At 40.2% G+C, this 24,594-nt stretch overlaps 1 protein-coding gene across 2 annotated transcripts in view; it reads left to right on the forward strand.

The window, feature by feature from the left end:
• SPATA5 (spermatogenesis associated 5) overlaps window positions 1–24,594 on the forward strand; it is a 182,768-nt gene that overhangs the window by 13,067 nt on the left and 145,107 nt on the right. For both annotated transcript variants that reach the window (XM_044428333.1, XM_044428334.1), the window contains exons 10-13: window positions 12,616–12,770; window positions 15,652–15,861; window positions 17,784–17,837; window positions 19,640–19,719. In XM_044428333.1, the coding sequence (XP_044284268.1) occupies window positions 12,616–12,770; window positions 15,652–15,861; window positions 17,784–17,837; window positions 19,640–19,719 (499 nt within the window). The remainder of the gene's footprint in view (window positions 1–12,615; window positions 12,771–15,651; window positions 15,862–17,783; window positions 17,838–19,639; window positions 19,720–24,594) is intronic.

Consider the following 24,594-nt stretch of genomic DNA (forward strand, 5'->3'; position numbering starts at 1 on the left):
TGTGTATACTAGCATATTGTCAACACCGTTGTACTTGAACAATTGGGAAGGCTATTTGAAGTTTTGAGCCTGAACTTTCATGATCATTTATACTGTGGTGACCTCTAGTGGTCAAAGGTTGGTTTTCATTCAAATCTTTGTTCCTAACACATCTTTAGTGCTTGTGATAGGAAATCAGTGTGAATCCTGTATTACAGTAGAATCTTTAGATTAAAGAACTAAAGATAATAGTAACAACCACAACAACAACAATCGTAATAATAGAATCCAAGATTTGCAAGTCTAGGCTATTTAATTAATCTGTTTTTGTGTTTAAATTATTAGAGCCAATATTAGCATTTTACAAATTCACAGTGTACATAGGGTTTGTATAGTGCTCCATTTTTCATTGTTTTGAAATCACATAAGATGTAAATAAATGATATTTTCTTTCAGGTCATGTAATATGTTTGACTAGGTTTTTCTAAAATATATTTTGTGTTTTAGGAAAGTAACAAAACTGTATTGCCTGCAATATTATGGGGAAATACCACTTTTAATATAATCACTGGGAGCAAATTCATATTCAGTGTTACTTTTATTTGTTGCTCCGTACAAAACATGAGCCTTTTTTTCCATTCATTCACTTTATGTACGTTACTGCTTACCCTTCTGCTATAGTGTCTACACTGGTGTAAACTTGTCCTTCCTTGGGCTTTCAGTGCAGGACTAATTGAATTTTCTTTAATGGAAATATCCTGAATTCACACTTTAACTTTGTAGATAATCTACCATCTTGTACTTTCCTAAAAGAGAAGGTGTAGATTGCACTGAAACATGCTATTAATGTAGGCATTTTTGTTTCTGCCACTTTCCTGCTCTTTCCTCATATTCCAGTTCTCCACCTGAAAACCCACACTTTTGAAGCTTGCCATAAATAGCAACTTGTCTTTTTCTAGGCATTGTTGAGCTTTAAGTACATCCTATGTGTCTTTATTACATCAAGATGTGTCTTGAACACCTCCATTGTGGAAATACAGTGTACATTAAATCAATTGATTCCTTTAAAAAGTATGTTGTTGTCTTAAGCTTGATTTCTTTGAAGTGCAGATGAGGAACATGTGTTGAACTGCAGCTCCCATTAGCCATAGCCTGCATGGCCAGTGATGAAGCATGATGAGAGTTGATGTCCAATTCAGAGGAAAACACATCTTCTGTTCTCATTTTAAAGGGAAAGATCTGTAGTTATTCCAAAAAATGTTCTAATGGGCGAGGAGAGCAGTGCTGCCTTCAAGTCTTATGCTTGACAATAAAGTCTACTGAATGCAGCCATACATTTCCTAGCTCTGTACTATTCTGGCAGGAGCTGGTTACTGGGAATGTGGTGTTTTCAGAATTCAGCATGCATCTGGATTTGATTTGATCATTCAAGTGACTATGACTGCTGAATGGTATCCTATCTGTATTCTCCTAAGATCACACTGCTGTTTTGATTACCTGTTCCCAAAGCATTTTAATTCACTGACTGTTTATAATAATAGGGAGACCACCACTCGCTTTAAAGGAAGGAGAAAAACACCCAGCATATCTTGACATGTTAATTAGGCGGTAAGGATATGAATCGAATAAACACTGCTGAATGTTATAAAATGCGTAGCAACATAGGCTTCCAAATATAGCATTTCATTATAAACTTATCCTTCTAAGGCTGCCTGTAGGTTTTGAGCAGGATGGATTAGAAATATAACTTTATTTCTTTTTTCAGGAACTGAGAAGGGCCCTCTTGTTTACAGTGAAAGGAAATGCTGGGTTAAAAATGTTACTGCTTATCTTTAAGATGTTAGTGACTGACTGCACAGCCTTTAAACATACAAGCAGATGTTGTAAGAGAGAATAAATGAGACAAGGAGCAATAGTTTTGTCTTAAATGAGTTGTTATTTTCAGGGCTGACTTTGGGAGCAGGTGCGTTGGGCAGTTTCCCAGGCTACTACACTGCGTGGAGTGCTAAGCTGAGGTTTGTGGCTTGGTTTTTGTTGAGTGTATTGTCTACAGTGAGTTGGGGCCAACAAATGCATTAAAGGTCTTTAACCCCTCTGCCCTAAGTTCTAAAATGTATTAAGTATTAAAATGAGCTTTTATCACTTAGCTAGAAAGTATCTTCCTTTTTCAGTTTCCAGGTTATTGCTTTTTTTCTAGTTAAAAATCCGCAGAACATGACTTTGCTGTGAAACAGCATTGCCAAGCACAATAAGGACAATAAACAGTTTAAAGAGCTATTGATAATAATAGAAGCAATTGTAAGTTGTTGGGAGCCTAGGGTGGGAGTGGACTGTCAAAGGCCAGTTGTGCCCAGACTACTGTTTATCCAGGAGCCGGCGGTCATTGTTTTGTGGCTGTGAGTTTGAAATTGACCTACCATGCTGGGGAAATTTAAGACAAACAATTGTATTTTGTATTACATCTCCAACGCATGAGCTGTTTGCTCCATTGAATGTGCTGTCCGCTTGTATGAATCAAAATACAGAGAGGAGTATGCATATGTTCCATGTATATACTGTTACGGGATTTTGCAAGTGAGCCTTGTCTGATGTGCTTCCTGATTCACTGCAGAATGTCTGAACAGCTCTCTAAAGTCACCCTGAGTTTGGAAGAAAACTTGGGGAATAACTGAGAGAGCTGAAGAAAATCAAGGGAAAACAGGGGCTGAGTTCACATGTCGAGCAACCCCCATGGCTTCCATGCATTGTGAATTTTTGCCTGGATGTGCCTGAGATGATGATCAGGACCATTGTAATAACGCTCCTCCCTCCCACCACCTCCTTCCCTCTCAGTCCTCCTAGCAGTATCCCAGAAGCACCATAGAGAGGAATGAGGCTCCCCTCTTTGACAGCTGCAATTGGGAGCTGAGTTTTTTGACTGCGGCTGTCTAGCGGTCTCTGCTGGGCAAGCAAGGCTTGTGTCCTGAAACACAGAGAAGAGGGCAAGGGGGCTGAGCAGGCACTGTCTGCTCCTGCTCCAGAGGGGTCTACTAGAGCAGGAGGGGCGCCTGATCCGTGTTCAGGCAAAAAGGGGAAGTCAGCTGGGCAGTGCTGTAGAAAGTGCTTGCCTTCTGTGCTTGTTTGAAGGAAGCCCCTTTGGTATGTGAGCAGAAGGGTAAGAGTTGTGGTGCCCATTTGAGGGCTGGGTTGCTCAGTGGATTCTCCCTCTGTACCTCCTGTGTGTGCGCATCTGCATGCCCACATCCCTATAAGTGAGCAAGGAGAAGGGGAGATGAGCAGCTAAGCAGTGCTCTGTTGTTCAGTTGGTTCCACCTTTGCCCCTTCTGCATGCACCCGGAGCCTCTCGTGTTGAGCAGAGGGTCAAGAATCATCTGGGCAGCAGCGCCTGGTTGGTGGCAGCACCACACTGCTGATTAATCCTCCTTCCTCACTGCCATTTGTCAGAGAGGTGTCCCCAACCTGGCACCCACCTGAGCATCTGGATGGCAGGTGGCCATGACAAGAGGCACTGGGCTAGGGACACATTCTGGTTAGCAGGAGTGACCAGAATGTGGGGATAGTAAACGGGGAATCCACACAGTAGACGAATTGAAGGAGTTCATCTTCAATCTGTTAAGTCCTAAGTGTTTATAGACATTGATACTAGCTGGAATTTGTGTCACAGTGTTAGGGACAGATCCCAGGAATGTTGCAGCATTGATGGAGGACATTTTGAGCACCTAAGAGACTAAAATGACCTGATCAGTACTGTATAGCTATTTTTGGCCCACCTTGTATATAGGGGAACGATTGCTTCTGTCCCCTCTCAGCTCAGACACTATTGCCTATATGTGCAGAGTGCTGAGTTTGGCACTGTTTGTAACTGACATGAAATGAGCCAGAAGGCAAGACCATATACAATACTTCACCCTGCCTATTCCACTGTTTCAGTTCCCTCTTCTATTCCATGCCAGCCAAGTCATCCCTATGCAAAGATATGTGCTGGCATGCCTTAATACTTAAGGCTGAGGGAGTGGAACTTTTGCTGTCTGGAAGGAGCCATTGGCAAACTAAACCAAGTGGGTGAGGTTCAGGAATTCAAGTTTGCACCCAGCAGGATGGTAATATGGTGGCTCAGGAAAGCCCAGCCATGTTGACCCATCTATGATGCTTTGTTCTGATGGAAGGATGAGGGAGTGGAGCCTTGTAACCTGTGTCCCGTTGGTCAAAGCAGCTTTTGTGGAGGCACGCACCTCCTAAAGTGGAGGAGAGTATGCTCTACTGAAACTGCAACCTGAGCAGAGGAAGAAATCCAGATAACTGGCTTTTCTGTAATTATGCATTCACATTATTGAGAAATACAGGGCTTGGTTCATATTCAGTCAACTTTATAACTTGATTGTTTTGTAATAATTGAAACAAATGGAAGCCAGAGTTGCAATGTGATACAGACTTAGTAGGGAAACAAGTCCCATGAGTTCTGTAGGTAAGCAAGCACAAAATAATATTGAAGTTCTGTGCCTTTGAAAGTCAGTACATACTGGAAGCTGAGAGGGGACAGAAGCAGAAGGGTTTGAAAGAAGAAAATGTCCTGCTTATTTTGACTTGGTTGCATTTTTCCTATTCAAAATAGGTAATTTTTCATACTGATTACAAGGGATACTTGCAAATGAAATCATTAAGCACTGAAGCATGCATTACTTTAAAAGAGTGTCCAGAAGCTAGGGTTTTTTAAACTCTATATTAGCCTTAGGACTTCAGATTTTGACTGGAACCCTAGTGTGATGGTAGATTTGTTGGAGATCTGGATTGTCTTCTATGCACCTACTCTAGAACATAAATGAAAAAAAAAAAGACATTGCTTCCACACATACATGTAAAGTAATGCCTGTTTTGGCCCTTATACTGAAATTCTGTACATTTTCATAGTCTGTTAACGAACCCTTCATTCTGGCAAATTTCTTTTAACTACTTCTTGAAAGTGAACAATCCATTTTTTTCTGCCGGAAGTAATGTCTCTATTATACCATTGTTTGTTTGTCCACATGCAAGGCATAATGGTTTTTGTTGACCAAAGCTGCAACATATACTTGTGGGCTGTTTTTTGACATTAGTTCAGAGTAATTGCTTTTATGTAGAAGTAGTTACATCTGGATGTTAATGCTTGAGGGAACATGTGTAAGACAAGATGGAACATGTTGATCTTCTAGTCTATCCAGAAATAATTATATCCTTCCTTTGTTTTCCCATCTTACATGAACAATGTAGAGGGAAAAATTCTAAGCACTTACTATGGAACTAGCTTCACCGTGGTACTGACTTCTGAGTAAATAAGCATAGGATTATACTGCTAAAGCCATGCATGGGGAGCTTCGTTAGCTATTTATCCATAGCCAAAAAAGTGTTGGATGTACCTCCCTTGCTAGATGTACTTCTTGGCATTGCTAGTGCATTTTCCTGAAATGGATGGATCCCACTAATGGTCATGTAATTGGCCAAGTCATAACAGCTAAATACTCGAGGTGGGATTAAGGCATCATAAACTACAATGGCACTTTGGCCTGCTTAGCTACAGATACTATTTTTATTACTGCTACTACCACTTTTTCCTTTTGTGAGGAGCTTAAGGCAGTTTACATAGCTCCATTTTATCTTCACAATAACAAACTTGTGAGATAAGAACATAAGACTAAGTCTTATTCTGAGAGTCTAGGACTGGCCCAAAGGCACCTAGTGAGTTTCATGGTTGAGTGAGGGCCTGGATTTCCTAAGTAGGCAGTCCTACACTCAAACTCCACATTGGCTTGCGAGTAAATATACAAATGTTTGTTTTTGGAAACTCAGGCCGAGCTCAGGGACTTGATGGGAATTGAAGTCCAATCTAAAAGGACTCATGGTGAGGAAAGCTGCTTTAGAGTGAGTTTCTTGGAAACTAAGGATATATGGCTGGTCCTCAGATCATCCTTGGCCAGTTCACATGACATGTCAAATATGCAACTGCTGATTGGAGCTAGGGCCATGGTGGGCGAACCTGGGCAGAGAGGATTATACACGGGTTATTTAAGCCTTGCATAATCCTTGATTAGTGGTAGTTAGATATGGGGAATGAAGGTGCCTTTGATGTCTCTGAGAAGTTCTTTGTCACTACTATAGCGTTTTGTCAAGCACTTTCAGCTTCTTAGGCTGAAACCAGGCTATGACAAACAGGCAGTAGCTGCTTCAACAAGTGTGGGATGAAATTCATCTGGACAAAGCTGTTCTTATACTGGACAGCCATGCAGTTGCTTCATGATGGGCACAACCTGAAACTTAGTTCATGCTTACTGCACTTGCACAGAAGTCTAGAATTGACTTAGACCACAACAATAGTAGAGTTGGAAGGGGCCTATAGGGCCATTGAGTCCAACCCCCTGCTCTGCTTCCATTTGTGGTCAGGCATCTGCCTTCAGGCTCGCACCTTTGCAAAGGTGATTCAACATGCTAGCTTGATGTATAGCTGTGCAGACTTGAACAATAGCATGACATATGTAGGTTCATACAGTTACAAATATGAACGAGTACTTTACCAAAAGCATACCTCTTTGTCTTCATGTCAGGACAGTTTGCCACTCCATGTTTCTTTCCTCATTGGATCTCTATGACTGAAAGTTATGTTGTGCAGCCTGGTTTGCTGATGCCCCAGGTGATCAGTTGGATCTGTACCAGCAGCAACGTATTTTGCTCTGGCATTTTAATTTGTTTAATGTTCATTATATGGCTCTTAGGTGGTGGTTCCATTTTATCCTCTCAATGTTATAGCTTAGTGTGTGTGTTTTTATTAAATTGCTGAGGTTTGCTTTATCTTTATACATTGCCCTGGAACTAACTTTTGTTACAGAAGGGCAGTCTAGAAATTCTTAAAGTAAACTATTTTTTATCCTTAAAGGTATGCAATGCAAGAATTCTGCTTGTGCATTCCAAGTTTATCAGAGAAGCCCAGTTTAAGACTTGTTCACTACTCAGACATTATTTTAAATATGTCAAAAGGATGTATGTTCTATTATGAATTAGCTGTGAAAGCAATGCAAGATTTATCCTGTTCATACAAGTATAACCCTTAGGTCCTTTGTAGCCGGTACATTGCAAGTTCACTTGGCTAAACTACTGCATGGAGACACAAGTAACTCAGAATCCTTCATGAATAATCTAGTATTTGCTGAAACATGCCTATTGGCCTGAACAGATGTTATGGCAAGGCTTAGAAGGAGAAAACAGATTAATTTCATTTCCAGGAGTTCTATTACATAGGATTCTTTTTCAGCAAGGACGACTGTACACACTTGCTTTATTGCCAAGGCGGTGTGTCAGGAGGATTATTATTTTCAAGTCTGAAACTATTCACAGCTGAAAATAATTGCAGTGAAAGCAAAAGGCCAACAAAGAGAAGAAATAATGCATTAGCAAAACTCTTGTTCTTTAAGTATCGTTCATATAAAAACTAGGTTCATGTTGAGAGAATAGATACCAGTTGATTTCTCATTTCAACGGGTTTGTAATTCTGATGGAAAACATTCCTCTTGCTTCACCATTTTCTGTGAGTAGAGATGGGGGACCTGCAGCCCTCAAGAGATGTTTAGACTGCAGTTCCCATTAGCTCCAGCCAACATTGTCAATGGACTGGGTGTTGTATTCCAGAAACATCTGGAGTGACACAGGATCTGCAGCACTGTTATAAGAAGCAAAAGTCAGTACAGTAAACTTTTATAATGTGCAGTTACAATGTCAGTCAGTGCAGTATTTACATGCGCGGTTGCACATACGAAGCTGTCTAGGAACACCTCTGTTTTCTTAGCTTTTGAGGTATTCTGCATGTACTGAAAATTGTTTTACCATGTTTGATGATACATGGCACAATAATGAATTTGCTTCCATTTAACCCAACCTTTTTAAGCTTGGTGCCCTCCCGATGTTTTGCACACAGACTCAGCTGCAACCAGTGTGGCCAATGATCAGGAGTTTAACAACCTTTTAAAATATGAGATCCTGTAGATAAATGCAATGTAACCCAATAGCTGGCACAAACTTAGTCTTTTGCAAAGGTTGCATGGACTTTGCAAGATAATCAACAAACATATTTTTGTTTGTTTATTTAGATTCTTGGTTTGTAAATAACCGATGATGGCTTATTTAAAGTAAGAGTTGTAAGAGAAAGCAAATAATCAGTCACTGGTAAGTGAGCATGATTATTCACTAAACTTCCAGAAAGAGGTGCTATCTGATACGTAAGTGTGTGTCTAAAGCCAACTTAAATGCAGGCTAAGGCTGCATCCAATCAAAAACATGCTCCCAAAACCCCAGTCTTAAAAACTTCCTTTGTATCCGCTGGATGACTGCTCTTTTCTGGAATTTAGTTGAAGCAAAATGTGAGTTTGTTACTTGGGGTAAAACAACCCACAGCCAGTCTAAGCACACTGACCAGCCATGCGAAAACTCGCATGAGTTGTGGCTAAGGAGTCATGGCACGTGACATCATCTCCTGGCACTGCTACTCCTTTCCAAGCATGCACATGGCCCCTATGTGCCACTGTGTCATGTGTGCCATAGGTTTGCCACCACAGCCCTAACCCTACCCTGGTGTACTCCCCTAACCCTAATATAGGGGCAAAGTTCCATGGAAAAGGGGGTGATTTTGAAAAAGCCTTCCTTGAGTAGTGTTTTCTGCACACCTCATCATTTCTGCCCATTCTAAACACTTGGCGTGCCGACAGAGAGGGCTTTGAGTGCCCACTGTGGCACGTGTGCCATAGGTTCGCCACCACTGGTCTAGCCCATTCAGTAGGGTTCATTGACCCTCTGTGATAGATTTCTTTGCAGGCTAGAGGGTTGAAGGGGTAGAGAAGTCTGTTTCTTTCATTTCTGTTGCATATGCTTAAATCTGGATCTAACCCTATGACAATAAAGAAGACAATATTTTGTTTTTGGATAGCAATTTTGTGGCTTTTCTTTCTGGATATCTTCTAATTAGGTAGTTGCAGACTGAAAAGAATTCCTTTTGAAAGATATTTCATGTAATAGAAAATGGGACATGACATTAAGTATTTCTTCCTGCATACCAAATTTTATCAAGTAAATGTGAAGTGTCTACTTGATGAAGACCAAAAGGTGTAATTTATTTCGGTCAGTGAATGAATCTACAAAGTAACTATTTATTCTTTCAGCAAATGGATTAACTTTAAAGTCCCATAAGAAATGCTCCTAATAGGAGGAAGATTCATAGCAGAAAACTTTGATTAGTATAGCCTGAATGTCTAAACAAATTAACTTGTTAAAGGTGTAATCCTATGCAAGTTTAGGCAGAAAAAAGACCTATTGCTCCTAGCTGGGGCATGCTGGAAGTTATAGGATTTCTCTCTCTCTGAATTTGTATAGGATTGCGCAATTATTGTTTAAATTAGAATGATTGTCTGTTTGAACCTTTCACAGTGGTAATTTTTTTATTATTATTATTTTTATACAGCAGCGATAATTTTTTGTATATCATGTTGCATCATATTTAACTTTAAGATCATGGCTAGAATGCTGAACTGGGGACTTGGAAGGTTCTAGTCCATATTTGGCCATAAAGCTCACTGGATGACTTTGGGCCAGTCACAAATTCTCAGTCTAAGCTACTTTACAGGGTTGCTGTTGTGAGGATAAACTGAAGCTATGTAAGCCACCTTGGTTCCTCACAAGAGGAAGAAAGGTGGGATATAAATGCAATATAATGATGATACATTGCTCTGTAAAATATATGGGAAGAAAATAAGAGAATCATAGTACAATAGAGTTGGAAGAGAGCCATCAGGTCCACCCCGCTGTTCAGTGCAGTTACAACATCCTTCTCAGATGGCTGTCCAGTTGCATCTTGAATGCTTCTAGTGTGAGAGAGCCCACAACCTCCTAGGTCAGTGATGGCAAACCTTTTAGAGACCGAGTGCCCAACCTGAACCCAGAACCCACTTATTTAGTGCAAAGTGCCAACACTGCAATAAAACCTGAATACTGAGGTTTTAGTTTAGAAAAAAACAACTCATACGTTAATATCTTTTGTCTTAAAAGTAAAACACAATAACAGAAAGAAGGAGCCATGTTCACATTCTGCGTCCCTAAGCTGGGGGACACCAGGCTTGCTTGCGCCCGGTCACATGCATTCCCTCCCTTCCTCACTCCTTGCCCCCAAACCAGCCACTGGGAATGCTGCAGGAGCTTAGGTGGCTCTTGAAAGTTTACTGGGGGAGCGGAATGGAGGAGGGAGAGAGAGACCTAAACTAAATGTGAGGAGAGGCTATCGCTGGTCCCTTCCATGCTTCCATTGGGATCTTCCTCAAGGTGCCCCCCGCGGCGCTGCCAAGCCTTGGCGAGTGGGGACAGGTGGGGAGGGGGGTCCCTGCCACATGCCCACTCCTCTCACTTCGCAGCAGTTCCAGGCTCCAGTTTTCCTTATTTTGGCCTCCCTCCCCAGGAAGTGCCATATTGATCCTGGGTGCCCTCTCTCTCCTGCTTGCTCCAGCTGCTGCTGCCTCGATCCTGTCACTCCCTTCACCCAGCTTCCTCCCCCCCCCCCACTGCCACTGGTATGGGAGCCCGGTACAGGCAGGATGGCGCACGGCTGCCTGGCTGCGCCTGCAGCTACAAAGTCGGAAGGGTTCCACCACTGGTGCTAGGAGAGTGGCTTGGGCGGCCACTCACATGCTGCAGGTCAGGAGGAGGCAGGAGGAGGGCGCCACCACCAGCGCTCGGCATGCCTCCTCACTGCTTGCCCACTCCCTTTCTGGCGTACCTCCCATGGTGGTTGTGCCTGCCTCTGTCCACCTGTTCGACGCCGCCTCTTGTGGCGAGTCGCGGCTAATGAGTGATGTTGTTGCCGGGCGCCATTACTATTTCCGAATAAGTGTATGGCTGCTGAGTGATGCTGGGGTGACTTGGCTCGTGTGCCAGCAGAGAGGGTTCTGCATGCTCACTGGCACATGTGCCATAGGTTCACCATCACTGTCCTAGGTCATTGGTTTCATTGTTGTACTGCTCTAATATTTTTAAATTCATAGAATAGTAGAGTTGGAAGGGGCCAGAGGGCCATTGATTTTAACACTCTGCTTAGTGCAGGACTCCAGGTTAAACCATCCCTCTCAGATGGCTGTCCAGGTGCATCTTGAATGCCTCTGGTGTGGGAGAGACCACAACCTTCCTAGGCTCTTGGCTCTAAGTCACAATGTTTTTCCTGATGTTCAACTGCAACCTGGCTTTCAGTAACTTGCACCCTTTATTCCATACTTGCAGAGTGCTATCATATCTCCAGTCTTCTCTTCTCAAGGCTAAACATGCCCAGTTCTTTCAATCTCTCCTTATAGGGCTTTATTTCCAGTACCCAGATTATTCATGTTGCCCTCCTCCTAACCCTTTCCAGCTTGTCTATATATTTCTTAAACTGTGGTGCCCAGAACTGGACTTAATGATACCTAGTGTTGAGGACAAAAATGTCCCTTTTATTTTCAACCTTTTGTGTCTCTCTAATAGAACACTACGTAACTGACCCTTGTTTGATCATCAGGAAAATTTTATATTCTTTACTAACCAGTGCTGAATAAAGAGGAATGAGTACTTTGCATGATTTGGAAGTGATACTTCTGTTAATGCAACCTAAAATAGCATTTGCCCTTTTAGTAGCTGCATCTCATTGTTGACTCATATTCAGATTGTGATCTACAATCCAATTTCCAAGATCCTTTTCACTTGCAGTATAACTGAGCCAAGTATTCCCCATTTTGCAACTGTGCATTTGGTTTCTTGAAAACACTTGAACACTAAAGGAAAATCATTACCTTTGTAGTTCCCATTGTGGGTAGCATGGAGTTGAATATTCCATATGTTGAGTAAAAGTAGCTCAGTTGTATTCAGCTTTTGATACCAGATGTAGTTATTCATAACTGAAACATGCTAGTTGAAGCAATGCTTTTTTTCACATTAGAACAATACTTTTTAGATTTTGGCAAATTTTAATTGTAAACTTTGCAATTTTTGCTTTTTGACAACAAATCCAAGGTTCTGCATGTTTTATTAATAATCACAGTCACATCAGTTGAACTTGACAGCTATTCAGTATATCTTTTAAGACAGGATATTCCACAATACTGATAGACTCTGAACTTTTTAAATTATCATTTTTTACAGTAACTTCAGGTTACTGTAAAAGTAAATAATTAATATTTACAAAGTATGATAAAACCAAAATATAGATAATACCTTTCTTATAAACATGAGTAATAACTTTTATTTATTAAATTGTATATACAATTATTATAAGACATATTTCTTATTGCATCAAATTTTACTGGCCCTCATACTCTGTATTTTAAAAAAATAGTTTGCAAGTGTGCAGGCAGGGTTTGTTGATCTTAACTTTGTATTGTTACAGTACCTATTTACTTGTTTTGTAAGAAATACCCTTTTTCCACTCAGGAAGTGTTAAAAAAATCCTTTCATTTTTGTAATAAAACAAACTTGTCATGTCCTTCCCTGCTTGATTATTTTAAATGAACATGGACCTCTCTTATGTTATGTTGCTCCTCATGACATTGTATATATAGGAGAAGTCATAAACAAGAATATGTCATGTTGTACATTCTATATTTTGTATAGGATTGTACGCTTTACGGAGAACGCTTGGGAAAAAAGCCAACCTTTCAGATGATGCTGTGGCTGGATCAGTGATTATCACATGTGCTGACTTCCTGCGGGCAATGAATGACATCAGGCCCAGTGCCATGAGGGAGGTGGCAATTGATGTTCCAAAAGTAAGTGTTCTCTGAACAATATTCTAAAATGATTGTTTTAGATTTTAGCACCAGGAAAGGCACATACTTGATAACTGGCAAAAGTAATCTAAGGAGACCATATTTACCTCCCAAGGAAACAATATTCTATTTCAGACCATTTTCTCTGCATTCTGTGGGGTGGCTTATCTAGGAAGATCTAACTCACAATGAAAGATAGCACAGGGACAGTTGAGTCCTGCATCTTCACATCCTCCTCGTCCGTCCTTACCTTCAAGCATCAGGCTGCTTTAGGAATTAAGTTCTCACATATTAAGCAACTTGGGACCAGGATATCCAGCAAGACTGTCTTTCCATATATATACCCAACTAGGGATGCGTGAGGAATCTAAACCTAGGCTTCCCTGGCATTGGTCTGTTTTGTAGCCCTGAATCTGATTTCCTGGAGAGCACATCCAGCGTTCACAGGGCAATCGTAAGGAATCGAGCCCTGTGAACTTCTCCAGGAGCACCTCTTGTCTGCACCCAGTGCTGCCACTGCTAGCTACGCTGGGTGGGGAAGAAGGTGGATCACTGGGAATGGTGCCTGATGTGGTCACTCAGCACCCCTTTTCCATGCCCAGCACTTCCACTTTTTGGACAGCTGTACCTGGAGTAGGTTGCCAGTTGTGCAACTGGGGAGGGGGAGTTCTGCAAGGGTTTGTGGACTTTCTCTTGGCTCAGCTTGCTATAGAGAGGGGAAAAGAATGCATATAAAAGAAATGTTTGGAGAAAGAGGAAGGCGCTAGAGCTCACCTGCCTCCTCTTCATTCAGTGTTGATGGGCCATTAGCCACTAAAGTTACTAATGAAATTATTTGAGAAGCTTACCTTGTGTGGTTCAAAGCCACCATGCCCTTCTTCAGTTTTGTTGGTACCAATTCCACGCACTTCTTCTGTCCTGCTTTTTTCCACTCAACAACATTTCTTAAGTACTTTGATAAGCCTCCTAAGTACTTGATGAAGCCATCTTATCCCATAATCATAATGCTAGCCTGTCAGCATAGGATCCTAGTTGAATACGATGAGAACAGTTTTGTGGGGAGGGGAACAGTGAGGGAGAAATTGTTTCAATTTCTTTTGAAACAAAGAAAAGAGCAATTCTGTGGGTTTTAGACAGTGGCTGTGGTGCCATAGGATGCTACAGATCTCTTCCTTGATGCTTATAGATAGGGGTACAAGTGAGAAGAATGCAATCCAATTGTGTGGCCTCGTAAGAAAAATAAGAGAGAGAGAAAAGGTGGCTCCAGTTCAGAGTCTCTAGCTTCCCCTGAATGGAAGTGAAATCAACTCCATCTTCCTCTCATCCTGCCCATCTCGTCCTGGCAGGGTATAAGTTAGCTGGAGAGATAGTCAGAATCTCAACTCATAAAGAGAATAGTATAAGTCAACTTTTAAATTTTAAATTGTATTTACATTTTTTCATTGATTTTTTAAAAGGAAGCTTTTCTCTGTACGAATAACCATCTTTATCATTTCCCAAATACAAAAATCCATAGTCTATGAAACAGTCATTGTACATGCACTGGAAGAAAATAAACTGCTTTACTTAGCTCTGTAATATCAGACCTTGTTTCTCCTACCAGTTACTGGCATTTCTGTTTTCCTTGCTACTTGCCTTTGTGAAGGTAGGGCTGAGCCGAGGCAGAAAAGAACAACATTGGAAAGAAAACTTTGTCCAGTGCACAGGTTTCTATTTTCACATACTGGATACAACAGTTATGCCCCAAAGACACCAGTGGCAAGTATGGAGCCACACTCTGTAAATGACTAGTCATCCCCTAACTTTGAAGCTGGAAACTGTCCCAGCAGTTCTGCAACAGTCCTCATCTTCTCTCCATCTCCAGGGTTGGGCAGATTGTTGAGAAGCTGCTTGTCCAAAGCACCTGGAGAGCCTTGACTGTGCAGTGCCAAAGCGGTGCAAAATACACCACCCAGCTTTTGACAGCTTGTTCTTCCTTTGTGGGAGGAATGGCTCACTTTCCAGTGGTGGCACCCAGTGCGTTGTTCTTCTCTCTGGACCTCATCTTGGAAAAGGCCAGGAGGAGAGATCTGGATGTTGCTGTGTTAAGGTGCTGAGAAGCCTTTAAAAACACCCTAGATGGTTTCCCATGCCTAGGGGGAGGTGCAGATGACTTATTAGAAAGAGGATGGGGGAGAAGATGGTGGCTTGATTTTTTGCTTGGCAAGTAAGACTGGATAGAAATTGTGGACTACTATTCCCATTCTTGTGTGGTTAACTTTACAAGCTGTCATGGGATTCCCTCTATATGTTGAAAAGACATCAGATGCATACATAAACAAAGAGAGCCATGTTAGAGTATGAAGGGGAAAAAGTCAAAGATTCTAGGAAAGACATTATCTTTATTAGGCCCAACCAAATTTCATTTAAAAAAACAAGCTTTCACATTCTTCAGAACTTTTTCAGGCTAGATGTTACAAAAAGGAAGGAATAGCAGAAGGTGCAGAAACACTGGCAACTTTGACTAGGTATTATGAGGTTTGCAGTTTGGATTGGATAGATCCAGTCTCAAAATGGAGAATGAATGAGTCAATGATAGTTGTAAGTAAACAGCATAGTGTGACAAAGAAACAAGGTCTGATTTTAAGAATGAAGAAAATATGTAACTCTGTTTAGTTGTAAATTAGCAAGGTTTTGTGGTCAGATTTGCAACATTGTGTTTAGTAAATAGATAAAGATGTATCAATGGAAACATTGATTTTACTCAATGATTTAAACTGGTCTTTTTTTCTTGCTGGTGTAAAATACCGGGAGTCCTTTTTGTTTAAGGGTTTTATCTTATATTGTTCTTGTAAACCTCAGAATATTTCCTGCTGCTTCATGAAAGTGGATTGTTTTACAGGTATCCTGGTCAGACATTGGGGGAATGGAAGAAGTCAAATTGAAATTGAAACAAGCTGTTGAATGGCCATTGAAGCACCCCGAGTCTTTCATTCGAATGGGCATTCAGCCACCCAAGGGTGTACTACTGTATGGACCTCCAGGCTGCTCAAAAACAATGATTGCAAAGGCTTTGGCCCATGAAAGTGGGCTAAACTTCTTGGCAGTGAAGGTGAGTTGTAAAGTGAAGGCATAGTGGTTCAGATGTTGGACTGGCACTCTGGAGATCCTACTCCCCACTTGGCCATGAAGGTCACTGGGTGACCTGAAAGTATTTACATTGGATCAGTCATTTGCAGTCTGAAATGGTATGCTCTATTCCATGAAATTCTGTGCACTAAAACTACAACAAGCATTTCTTGTAAACAAAAGTGAGTTTAGAAGGCTTGTCTTTGCACTGAGAAGTGTGGAGTGGTTGCTCAGTCCTTTTCATTGCCCGGTATTTTCTTGCTGTAGTTTCCTCCCTTGTCATTATTATAATCGGAATCCAGCAGAAGGAAAGGCAGGTGGTTGGGGAGATTTTAATTTTGTTGAAGTGGGAAGCTGTGTATAGGAAAAGGCTTACACACTTCTTTGCTGACTCTATCTGCAAGAATGTCCCCTGCCAAACAGAGAACATTTCCATTTACAAAACAGTCTTAAAAATAGATTGCATTTCATGTATTATTATAACTCATAGTCTGTAGCAGTTCTTAAAAGTGAGAGATTAAATAATTAGACATCTTTTTTGATGTTCACACTGTGACGGATTACCAAGTGGTCTTCTGCTGTCTGGATCTTAAGAATACTTTAGAAACTAGCATGCAATGCTCCAAAAGAGGAAGAACACAGATAGAAGAGAGTCAGCTGCTATAATATTATTTGGATTCAGCAAGTGCATTCAAGTGCAGTAAATGCTTTTGGGCAGAATGTGTTCCTTGTGTTTTATTTTTCATTTTAAATAGGATCCTTTCAGTGTTGTCGTTCTGATTTTGAATTAGCAATAATTTTAAAAATACACACTGTTTTCAGGGTTCTGACTTCACCTTGGCATTTGCTAACTTCCTGTATGCCTCTTCAGATGCCTTTCTTCAGCTCTCTGCACTTGACATGTGCTTAAGTTTGGTTTGTCACAGGGTCAATTATGTCAAAATACTTTCCAGTTAAAATTTCCTCTGCTGTTTTCTCTTTTCCTCTTGACTGCAGCAGTTAAAATAGATTAATGGGGCTTGGAAAGCCACTGCTCTGCTTTATGAGCAGCTATCTTCAATGTCTGGAGGAAGACTGGTTAGCGTTTTTTGGCAGAGCCTTCATTAGTTGCTGTTTAGTGAGCAGACACATAAATTCAGGGCCCAGTGACAATAGCTGAGCAAGTAGTGGATACTTTAAAAAATAGCAATCTTGCATACAGTTACAGGCTGCAAACCCATTTAGTAATCAGATTTCAAGCAAATAGGAGTGAGGCATATCATGTTAGGGCTGCACCAAGAATGCAGGTTTGGTTCTCTCCTTTTCACAGATTCAGTCCTACCAGTGCTCGTTAACATTTATATAACACAGCATTAGATGTTGTACACAGTGCAGAAATTACATAATTTTTCCATTGAATTTACTGTCAGGATTTCAAAAGTTGCACACGGAGAAGATAGAATAAAAAAACTTGGATGGCTGCAGAGGATGGAAAGGTGTTTCAAGTAGCCTGACTCCAAGTAGTTCAGCTTTTATAGGTAATAACTAATACCTTGAATGAGCCTGGAAACTTGGAAATGAAGCAGAATTTGAATATGTTGCAGATTGAATGAAACCAGAATAATATGCTCCATAAAGTAGGCCCAGACTGCAGTCTGACTACAGTTTGCACCAGCTGAGGTTTCAAAATGTTCTTCATGTGAAATTCACTGCAGCAATTTAATCTGCACATAACCAATGTGTGATGTGTGATACTGGCCAAACCTGCTCTATTCAGGAAAGGGTACAGTGAGATATTTTTATAATTAATAAAATAAGCACTTGCAAGTTCAGTTTTCAAGGTAGAATCCTAGCTATTTTTTATATCTCCTAAAACACATGGTGGAACAAAAAAGTCTGAAAATTGCTTGATTTTTTTTCATGCAGGGACCTGAGTTAATGAACAAATATGTTGGAGAATCTGAACGTGCAGTCAGAGAGGTAAGGAATTGTGAACTTAACTGTACAAACACATAGATAGCATTTACTAATAGTGTATTTACTTCTGTCACAGTTCTTTACATCATGTAACCATCATCCAGTAATTATTTGGGCAAGACTGTATTTGTAACTTTAAAGATGTTTTTCTATGTTGTTTTTCCTTCAAACAACCCTCAACATCTTATTTTGGAGGAGGGGAAAATGATGCAGGACATCCCACAAACTCTGTCTATGATTGTATGGACTTTCCCCCTATATGTAGACAATTCAAGCCATCATGTAGCTCCAATCATCATTTTAAGGACCTTATATTACTTTCTTACATTGCCTAGCATTCATTGCATATCCCCTACCAACACAGAGATTTCTGTAGAATCAAAGTTATTCTCTGGTAACCAAGGAATGCTGTAACCCATCTCATCCATGTGGGATAACTTATCATATTTGAAGTATTAAGATGTCATAGTTTGTCAGCAATTGACTTAGTATATTAACTAAGAATTTTTGCCTAAGAATTTACTTATTCTTAGGAATTTAGTTATATTGATTATAACATTTTAAATTATTTAAACTGATTTAATTATATTTTAACTTTTGCATATATTTTAAATGCTTTACTTGTATGAGCTTGAATGTTGTGACCACCCTGGAATCCCAATCACTGGGAATAGGCAAGATATAAATAATGACAATAATAGTAATATGTTGTGATTTGGGAAAATGTAGAGTACAATATTATGTATACATTTGTGCAGAACATTCAATACTGGGACTTTCAAATCTCCCAGCTTTTTAATTTTTGTTGACAGTTTAAAGGAATCCATCTCCTTGAGTTTGCAGCAGCTGATAACTAACTAGTAATTTATGAGGCTGAAAGTGAAAAAAATCTCATATCTATTAACAGAGTTTGCCAAATGATGGTATAAAAAGCAACATAACATACTTAAAATAGTAAACCTCAAACCTTCCTCCAATATGGTATCATAATGTTGTCCTTTAGTATTAACGTGACATCAGTGGCTCCTCCCATTGTTAGTATGTGGCCCCACTCTTCAGACTTGTGGTCAATTCAGCACTTGGGCTGAAAACGGTATCCTATCCCTGTGTGAAAGTGTGTTGCAACTCTGTTTCTTGTTATATAAAGATTAACTGGAATGATGCTATGTTGGCAGGTAGTTTGCAGCAGGCTAACTGCATGGTGCTAGCAGGTCATGAGAGAGCAAGAAAGAAAGAAATGAATGAATATTTTTCTCATGTATCCTATTATCCTTTTCTTATTGGAAAAGATGTCTTACCACAAATTTAGTTTGGAATAGGGATCTAAATTGATTAGATTTTAATAGTGGTTTAGACAGTTAGTGGCAGTCCATGTGAATGTGGGTTCTTACCAATTGTTGGTATATTGATGCTGCAGTGGTGGGATTTGATTGAAAATTTGGGGTGGTTTAAAACTGGATGCCTCTTCCAGTTCTAGCTGTCTGGTGAGATTGCTCTTCATTGCCTTTGAAATGAGAGGAGAGCCAGGGTGGGAGGGAAGCAAGCTATGCTTTCACAGTGTGTTGTGATTGGGAAGAACGTTTAGAATACCCCACCTATCATCATGCAACAAAACAATAATATCACTTTTGCTCAGTGGTGTGGCTTTTTTGTATATACCAGAGAGTTTACTGGGAATTTGTAGAACTAATCTCATTAAAAGCTGTGGTGCTGTTTTGTCATTGGAATTTAGATTGAGTTTTTGATTACAAAACTGTTAAAATTTGTGATTTTTCCCCCCTTTCCACCTTCTTGTGACTTGGCAGATATTTAGGAAAGCCAGAGCTGTTTCACCTTCCATATTGTTCTTTGATGAAATAGATGCCCTGGCAGTAGAACGAGGGAGGTAAGATAAATTATTACAAAAACTGAAAGTTCATATTTCTGTTAAGTGTTTCCTTGAGACTTGTGATCCAAGATTCCAGCTCTTTTATTGCCTTGACCTTTCACGTGAAATGTGTGTGCTTTGTGAATAAGATTTTTTAAAAGTATTGTGTTGATTTATTACCCTACAAGGTGTCTGTTACATTACTGAACATGATGTAAAATTAGCAGAGCAATAATTGACCATGTTAGCTGCTAAATGTACAGGTAAATTGTTGGACTAAGTTTGACTGCAGTTAAACTGGAATGGATTTGCTAGTTTCTGCCCTTTGATGAAATATGTATTTAATTTAATATAATACCCCTACAGTTTTCTTCTGCATTTCTTCTGTCTTTTGCTAAGATGTAAAACTTTGAACATTCTGTAGAGCACTGTCCAAAGTAATTATAAGCAAAGTTGTATATAGAAACAAATATGCCAAATACAGAATTTTATATGATTTAAAAGCAAGCCAGTATGATAGAAAAGCTGTTATGATGAAAAAATGAAATGTGTATTTGTGGAGGCTTTGTTTAGAATGTTTCAGTATCTCTGCCAGGTGTACCTTATCTGGAGATTCTTGAAGATGGGGACAAAGGCATTATTGGCCTAGCTTGTTTGAGACAGGACTTTGACATTGTGTAGTCATGTTCCATTGGAAATATTTGTTTTTGAAGCATAAAAAAGAGCAGAGCAGGACAAAAATACTTTATTGTCAAATCTGAACCATATGGGAGGTAAAATATGTAACATAGTTCTCATAAAATTCATCTGAAATTAAATGGTGTAGGAAACCAGACAAGGCACTTATTGGAAATGGCCTGTTTTTACAGGCTGATTTTCCACAGTAGGAATTTGCAAATGCATTAGAGATGCTAATGATTTGCAGCCTCCAGAGATCTATTTCCTTTTCTACAAACAGATTGAAGCTTTCAAGGAAACACCTGTTGATATTGTCTCCCCTAAAAGCGTATTCTTTAGAGAATATGTTGCTGCTGTTAAATACGCCATGCCCTTTCCCTATCGGTTCTGCTTTATTCTGGTTATAATTTATCTATTAATTGGTAGCATTTGTAATTTAAAAAAGTATCAGGAATGCAAGATGCTGCAGGTGGCTAACTTTTTGTGGTTAAGAATAACATTCCTGTCTCCATATATGGAATAGGAAAATGTAAATCATGAAGCAGTGTCATAAATTTTAAAGCTGAAGCATAGGGCTATACATGCAATGCAGCACTCAACACTTATTTGTGCACTTGTAGAAAGGTTTCTTCCTGAACTCTGACTGACCACAAAGCTACTAGGAAACTGAAGGCATATCCAAGGATATCATTCGAAAAATTCAAATAGAGTGGAGTGGACCTCCACAGAATGTTTCTGTTCTGCAAGCAGTTGCCCATGATGCAAGCAGTTGTGCAATCAATTGTGCTAATGGAATATATAACCTGTTACCCAGTGGGTTATGCAGAAGTTACATGCAAGTACAACTCAGGGAACAGATTGCACTGTCTACTTGTGAAGGCTGTTCTGCAACCGAATTTGTATGTACAACCCATTGTGCAAACATTCGTGTACCATGAATGCATAACTGTTTTTGTGCAAATGTAACTTCAGTTGGATTCACTATTTTTGTATCATTGGTAATCTGGCTGCCCCTTAGAGCAACATTATTTGTGCTGACAGAATAACACAATTTGATACTCCTGTCAGTACACCCCTGAAGTGCTGACTTGTTCTATGTGTAGAATGGTGCTCTGAGAGTCAGACTGAGTGACTTTATGTTTTTCCCCCTATTGAGAAGTAAGCATGGTGGGATATAACACTTGGACTCGTGCCATAGGCCTGATCGGATCAGGGCCACTTCACCTGCAGTTCGTATTGACAAAAAAGGGTACAGTATTTTAACAGGTTATTTTTGGACATGTAATCTACAGGCACAATAACCCAAACTTGATGTGGACTGCAGCAGCAGGAAAGGGGTTAAAGGTCCCCTATATGCCATACTAGAATTCCATTCTAGATTAGAAACATAGAAAACAGAGCGAGTCAGAAGGGGTCTCCCGGGCCATCTAGTCTGACCTCTGGCACCAGCCGGCTCCGCTCACGACATGCCCACCATGTGGATGTCTAGCCTATCCTTGAACACCCACACCGATGGGGCCTCAACGACCTCTCATGGAAGCCCCATTGCACACCCTTGGGGTCCTGACTGTCAGGAAATGCTTCCTAGCATCCAAATGGAACCTTGGCTCCCTGAGCTTTGCTCTGTTGGCGCGTGTCCTGCCTTTCTCTGCAGGGGAGAACAGGTCTCTACCCAAGGTCCTTGACACTTACATTTGAGCAAGGAAAAACATTGCTGCTACCTGTGTCTTTAGAGTAAGGACAGCAACTTAATTGGTAATGCTTACTTTCTTCCTAGGCAACCTGATTGACTGAAAGGGATCTAACAGAATTGTGAGAGAGGTTCCTGTGATAAGAAAAAAGGTTGCCTAAAAATATGGAGAGGATGGTCCTATTGATGTCAATTGACACAAGATTTCTCTCTCTTACCTTGAAATATGTGGATGTGTCTTGGTCATTGGTTCATCTTTTTGCCCACATAAAGCCTCTTCACAACTGGAAAAAAGTGGCTTTAGGAGGCTGGGGTACTGTTAGAAAGAATTCATGCTTCTTGGGTGGTTATAAACCCTTAAGAATGCCTGCCTAACATTTAGAGATAGTTGGGTTAAGAAGGGAGCAAGAAAATTGCTAAGGCAGTGGAACAACAGAAGAATTATGCATTATCTGCAAATTTTAATAAAATAGAATGGAGAAGGGAATGTCATGAATTTCAAAGCAATTGAGAAACTAAATGAGAGGGTTTGTACTGAGGTGTTGTGGTTGTTCTTGCTGACTATCATAAAACCATTTTGGCAGTAAGATTTGTTAAGAGTATTCAATAAATCCCCCCAAGCAGAGGTGTATTTGGCTTACATTAAATGCAACTGGACAATCCACAGTCCAAATGTACAATAAGGAACAATCTGTACTACTGAAGAAATAGTTGTCTTTCCTATTTCTTTGTGGTTTTAACTAATACTGGGTTTCCTTTAGTTAGCTATGTCTTCTTGGCAATATCGCAGAAAATAAGTCTGCATTGAGGTCATGTTCACATGAATGTTCCAGATACAACTGCATGCAAAAAGGAATGTTTGTTCCTAAAAAACCCTTTCCTTTTCAAAACTTCAGATTCTTAACAGATTGTGCAGCTGCAGAGAATTATGGGTACTTGTAATTCCTTGGTATCCTTACCATGTAAAACCTAATTCCACTGACCAGTAGAGACTGCCAAAAGGAAATGGCTTGGTAATTAAACTTGAAGGTGATGAATGAACATGGCTCTGTGTAAATGCTGTTCAGACAGTCTGTTTGCTGAACTTTGGATATCTACGTGCTTTGGAAATGGGATGCTGTTTATATATGTAGAATTGTGGAGCGTTTGGGGCAATAGACATGTTTGTGCCTTTTTGTTTTTTATAAGCAGTTTCAAGCATGAAAAATTGTGGGCTGGAGAGAACACTAGTGTTAAATTCCTTTTTAAAAACCAGTTCTTTCTGTACATTACCGAAGGCTGAGAACTATATAAGGCACCTAGTTTGCTTTTTGAGGCCAGGGGGAAAAACCTAGGAGAAGAAGGGTAACCACTGTGTTCTCAACTGCAGCCATTTGGAGAACATTTGATTATACTTTAAATGTATATGGAGAACTTATGTGCTTTGGTCGTGTAAGATGAAGTGGCTGAATAATCAAAAAGCTGTCAGACCAAAATCTATACTTAAACCAGGAGACTTCAGGTTTAGCTGATGAATACCTGGAAACAATATAGAATAGATATAAATTTAACAACTTAAATTTGAGGTCACTATTACTTCAGTAAAAATAATATTTTGCTTTATACCAAAGAAAGTATATATTCTTTCTTCCCCTGAAATCAAAAGTAAATAGCCCTATTCAGGCATTCTGTATCCAATTAGCGTCTGGGATCTGAATAAGGTTCTCTACATGCATTCCGGCTTGTGTGGGAAGTCTCCACTAATACAAGATCTCCTTGTCAGTTGCCCGCCTTGAGTAGAAAATGACAAATGTGATGAGGCAGAGCAGGGCTGGAGTGCTTCCTCACCTCACGTGTTTTCTCTGCTTGGGTATAGAATACCCGAATATGTGCCTGAATGTCTTCTTACAAAGTAAGTTCTACTTCAGTGAGTTTTTAGGCTACATGAGCATTTAATGCAGCTGTGTCCAAGTGTTAGAGTAATGAAACAAGGGCAAACTTAAGCTACATGCATAAAAGTTCTACAAAGCCAAGTCACCTCTGTTTTAGAAAATGGTAATGCATTTCTGAGTTATGCATGTTTTCTGATTAGCATTATCTTTAATTAAGGTCAGTGCAGCCGTAACAATGAACCATGCCTGAAAGCACTGGAGGGAAGCAACATTTTTGTTTAACAGTGTCTGATTCCAAAGTTCAGTCTCTTAATCACAGTTAAGGTCAGGAATCGGGGCTAAACAAAGATGTCATGAACAATCCAAGGGCTGAGAACCAAGAAGACAAACAGAGGTGCAGGTACATTGGGGCAGGACAACAGGGCAGCGTTCAGGTGCAGCAAGCTAGGGCAGGTAGCAAGGTAGTGAGGCATGGCAAGGCAGGATACACAGCAAGGTTCAGACAAGATGCAGGAGCTGAACCACAGATAGTAGGGAAAGATACATTGCTGAGGCTTGGCAGGAATGCAGAATCCGGGGCAGACAAGGTGCAGGCACTACAGCAAACAGGAAAACTTCTGTTGTTGAGGCAAGTTCTGAAGGGAAGAACCTGCT

Source organism: Varanus komodoensis, unplaced genomic scaffold (assembly GCF_004798865.1).
Source record: "Varanus komodoensis strain SLA01 unplaced genomic scaffold, ASM479886v1 scaffold2, whole genome shotgun sequence".
NCBI classification, from domain to species: Eukaryota; Metazoa; Chordata; class Lepidosauria; order Squamata; family Varanidae; genus Varanus; species Varanus komodoensis.